This window comes from Neofelis nebulosa, chromosome 7, assembly GCF_028018385.1.
Source record: "Neofelis nebulosa isolate mNeoNeb1 chromosome 7, mNeoNeb1.pri, whole genome shotgun sequence".
NCBI lineage: Eukaryota > Metazoa > Chordata > Mammalia > Carnivora > Felidae > Neofelis > Neofelis nebulosa.
Genome location: NC_080788.1, coordinates 71,905,996 through 71,911,133, shown reverse-complemented (window position 1 = coordinate 71,911,133; position 5,138 = coordinate 71,905,996). Strand labels below are relative to the sequence as shown.

The following is a 5,138-nucleotide window of genomic DNA, read 5'->3' as shown; positions in this document are numbered from 1 at the left end:
TCAATCTCATTTACAATTGCATCAGAAACCATAAAATACCTCGGAATAAACCTAACCAGAGGTGAAAATTTTTTTCACTGAAAACTATAGAGAGCTTATGAAAGAAATTGAAAATGAAACAAAAAATAGAAAAATATTTTATGCTCATGGATTAGAAGAAAAAATATTGTTAAAATGTTGATACTACTCAAAGCAGTCTACATATTCAATGCCATCCCTATCAAAATAACACCAGCATTATTCACAGAGCTAGAAGAAACCTAAAATTTGTATGGAACCAGAAAAGACCCCAAATAGCCAAAGCAATCCGGAAAAAGAAAACCGAAGGTGGAGACATCACAATCCTGGACTTCAAGCTGTATTACAAATCTGTAATCATCAAGACAGTATGGTATTGGCACAAAAACAGACACTCAGATCAATGGAACAGAATAGAGAACCCAGACACGGATACCCAAATGTATGGCCAACTAATCTTTGACAAAGCAGGGAAGAATATCCAATGGAATAAAGACAGTCTCTTCAGCAAATGGTTCTGGGAAAACTAGACAGCGATGTGCAGTAAAAATGAACCTGGACCACTTTTTTTACACCAGACACAAAAATAAACTCAAAATGAATAAAAGACCTAAATGTAAGACAGGAAGCCATCAGAGAAAGCAAGGAAAAACCTCTTTGACCCTGGCCACAGCAACTTCTTACTCAACACATCTCCAGAGGCAAGGGCAACAAAAGCAAAACTGAACTGTTGGGACCTCTTGAAGAAAAAATAGCTTCTGCACAGTGAAGGAAACAATCAGCAAAACTAAAAGGCAACTGACAGAATGGGAGAAGATATTTGCAAATGACATATCATAAAGGTTAGAATACAAAATCTATAGAGAACTTATCAAACTCAACACCCAAAAAATGAATAATCCAGTGAAGAATTGGGCAAAAGACATGAATAGACTTTTCTCCAAAGAAGACATCCAGATGGGCAACCGATACATGAAAAAATGCTCAATATCACTCATCATCAGGGAAACACAAATTAAAACCACAATAAGATAGCACCTCACGCCTGTCAGAATGACTAAAATGAACAACTCAGGCAATGACAGATGTTGGCGAGGATGTGGAGAAAGAGAATCTCTTTTGCACTGCTGGTAGAAATGTAAATTTATGCAGCCACTCTGGAAAACAGTATGGAGGTTCCTGAAAAAATTAAAAATAGAACTACTCTATGACCTAGCAATTGCACTACTAGGTATTTATCCAAGGGATACAGATGTGCTGTTTCGAAGGAATACATACACCCCAATGTTTATAGCAGTGCTATCAACAATAGCCAAAATATAGAAAGAGCCCAAATGTCCATTGACAGATGGATGGATAAAGAAGATGTGGTATATATACAATAGAATATTACTTGACCATCAAAACGAATGAAATCTTGCCATATGCAACTCTGTGGATAGATCTAGAGGGTATTATGCTAAGCGAAATTAGAGAAAGACAAATATCATATGGCTTTACTCATATGTGGAATTTAAGATACAAAACAGGGAAGGGAAGGGAACATAAGGGAAGGGAAGCAAAAAGAATATAAAAACAAGAAGAGGGACAAAACATAAGAGACTCTTAAATATAGAGAACAAACAGGGTTGCTGGAGAGGTTGTGGGTGGGGGGGATGGGCTAAATGGGTAAAGGGCATTAAGTAAGACACTTGTTGGGATGAACACTGGGTGTTATACATAGAGAATAAATCACTGGAATATATTCTTGAAATCATTATTACACTATATGCTAACTAAGTTGCATGCAAATTAAAAAATAAATAAATTAAAAAAATAAATTGGAGGCTGAATTTTCCTTGTTGAAAACTAGTGAAGACACTTTCCCTCTCCCCCACCTTTTTTTTTTTTGGGGGGTTTTACTTTAGAAAACTTGTAATTAAATTTTTTTTCTGTCTTTGAAATGTATGTAAATATTAAATCTAAGTGAGCCTCTTGCCAACTTTATGACTCAGAAGTGTCTTTGTCAGGGACCTAAGAAGTCTCCTGAAATATAATCATCAATGTGGATACTGCCCCTATCTCCCATTTTCCATCGTAGCTTAGAAGCCTAGCTTTGGTGGCCTATCTGCTAAGTTGCAAAACTATGTCAGGTAATAAAGATGTGTGTATTTTTCCTTTGTATGAAGCCAATTAGCAAACAAAGATGGCCATCCAATTATCAGGTGAATCTATGATGAATTATGTATGACAAAGTGTGCTGTCAAATCTTTTTGAGAACTAGTTCCTATTTATCTTGAGAACATGTATGTAAATGGTTTGTATTTGCTTGGCTACATAAAGGAATGAGATTTCTTTATGTCTTTGCCATCTCTTATCAGATTGCCTGTGATTCACATATTCTCTTGCTTTAATGCTTATTCAATAACAAAACTGTTTCTTTCTCTTCTACTTTTGTGGATAGGTTTTCTGTCTTGGCAGGAGATATTTTTAATTCTATTTCTGCAACAAATTCTACTAAGTTTTTTCAATCTATGACTCTGTCATTTCTAAAATTAGGGAGATGAGTTCATCTTTGAGATCCCTTATAGCCCCATAAATTCTAGGAAAGAAGCTATATGGTGTATAAGGTTCAAAAACAATATAAACAATTTTCTGAGTGATGTCAGGTAGTCTTTTTCACTAAGAAATTAAAAACAGATTCTGCCCCCAAATGTTTTAAACCAAGGCTCTTACTTTTATGTTCTCAACAATGTTTTCATAGCATGTTTCATATCTTTGTTCCTCAGACTATATATTATAGGGTTGATGAGTGGAGTAACTACAGAATAAAACAAAGTCACCATCTTCTGCATCCCAGCTTCACGCTCAGATGTTGGGCTCACATACATGACCATCACTGAGCCATAGAACAGTGAAACCACTGCCAGATGGGACCCACAGGTGGAGAAAGCTTTTCTTCGTCCAGCTGCTGAAGGGGCCCTCAACACAGCTCTTAGAACAAGAGCATAGGACACCACGATAAAGAAAAAGGGAATAAATAAGAGCAGAGAACTTAAGGTGGAGCTAGTTAACTCTATTGCAGGGGCTCTAGTACAGGTGAGGGCCAACAGGGGACCAGGATCACACAGGAAGTGGTCAATAATCCTGGATCCACAGAAGGACATTTGCGAGATGATGATGATGGGAATCAAGAACCAGAGGAAACCAAATACCCAGCAGCTGATCACAAGATTGGTGCAGAGACGTCCAGTCATAATGGTTGGATAGTGTAGAGGCCGGCAGATGGCAAGGTACCGATCAAATGCCATAATAGCCAAGAAGAAGCATTCTGTAGAACCCAAGGAGAAGAAAAAGTAGAACTGGAGAAAGCACCCAGAGAAGGAGATGACCTTGGTGTCAGAGAGGAAGTTGGCTAACATGTTGGGGACAGTGGAGGTGACATACCAGATCTCTAGGAAGGAGAAGTTGGAGAGCAAGATGTACATGGGGGTGTGGAGTCTCTGATCCCAGCGCACAGCACAGATGATGGACCCGTTGCCCATGAGGGTCAGGAGGTAGACAACAGAGAAGAGCACAAAGAGGAGGATCTGCCCCTCCCTGAAGCAAGGGAAGCCCAGGAGGATGAAGCCAGTGATGGTGCTGGAGGTGTTGGGGGTGTTGGAGATATTCATGTATCTGGGAGATGTGAAAAGACCATCAAATTATTGAATGTCTGTGTATATGGGGACCCACATATGTATTGAAACCACTCTGTGGAATGCAATAAACATTTATATGTCAGTAGTTAGTATTTTTGTCTAATCCCGAAATATTGTTCTGGCTTAGTCATTGGACTGAAAAACACAAGCAGCCAGTGAATATCAGTGGATAGACAGAAATGTTTCTTTATTGTGAAATATATGGAAACATGCTTAATACATAAACTTATAGCTTAATAAGTCATTATACATAAACCTCCATAGTAACTACCACCAAGGTCAAGAAATAGACTATCACTTGCATCCTAGAATCCTCTCTCATGCTCCATCACAATCACTATCCTCTGCCTCTCTATTCCTCCAATTGTAACATTCTCTTTTCCTTAAGGTAATCGCTTCTTTGTTTTTATTTTAATAAAAAAGTATGTATTCCTAAACAAAAATATTTGGTTTTTCTTGTTTTTCTACTTTACATAAAGGAAAGTATACATTTGGATGGCTTCTTTTGTTCAACAGTAAGTTCGTGAAATTCATGTTGTTGCATGTATCTGCAGTTTTTCCATTTTTCCTTCTCTATACTATTACATTCCATGAATAAACCGTAACATAGATTAATTATTAGCTATCAGGAATAAAGCTACTATGAATATAAAGTTCATTTTTCTTGGTTCACACATGCATGCATTTCTATATGCTGGATAATAGAATATGTGCATCTTCAATTTTATTAGATTAAACTCAACAGTGTTCCATCATTAGTGGACTATTTTCCGCTTACATGACAGTACATGAGAGCTCTGATTGTCAACACCCTTTTCTAATACTAAGGTCTATATTTACCAGAGCCTGGGGAATGATATATAGAGTGCATTTTAACTGCTTTCTCTTTTTTGTTTTCTTCTGGTGATATTAGACTGGGTAGTTCTTCTCTTGGCAGTAATTTTTTCCAGAGTAGGTGGTTACATCAGAACAGCTCTGCTTTCAGGAGAGAATAGTCCAGAAGTGATTAAGAAAAAATAAATAAATAAATAAAAATAAAAAAAAATAGAAAAGAAAAAAGGAAAAAGAAAAAAAGAAAAAAAAACTATCCTCAAACTTGGTTTAGGAGAACATTGTAATGCATGATGTAATTCACAGCCACTTCTGGGAAGTCTGTTATCCATCTTACATGAACATTGAGTCTTATGATCAGTCTTTTAAGTTAAATAAGACATTTCTTTACTGTACCTCCCACTTTTCCTGTATGCCTCTTCCAAGAGAGAATTCTTTGAAGTGGCTCACTCAGAAGCATCTTACTGAGCAGAAAGTTTCAAATAGAACTTTTTCATAGGCTCAAAATCAGTTTGTGTAAGTTTACCAGAAGTGACTGGGAATTAGCATAATGCTTTGCACTTAGACAGCTCTTAATGAATATTCATAAAAATGATTGAATAACACACT

General features: G+C 36.8%; 1 protein-coding gene across 1 annotated transcript; it reads right to left on the bottom strand.

Moving 5' to 3' along the window:
- Window positions 1-2,735: 2,735 nt before the first annotated feature.
- Window positions 2,736-3,714, bottom strand: LOC131518202 (olfactory receptor 11G2-like). Its single transcript, XM_058740795.1, has one exon. It carries the CDS (start codon window positions 3,669-3,671, stop codon window positions 2,736-2,738), a length of 936 nt encoding a protein of 311 aa, XP_058596778.1. The 5' UTR covers window positions 3,672-3,714.
- Window positions 3,715-5,138: the final 1,424 nt, after the last annotated feature.

Coding starts and splice junctions, on each gene's coding strand:
- LOC131518202 (XM_058740795.1), bottom strand. CDS start 3,671: ATGAATATCTCCAACACCCCCAACACCTCCAGCACCATCACTGGCTTC.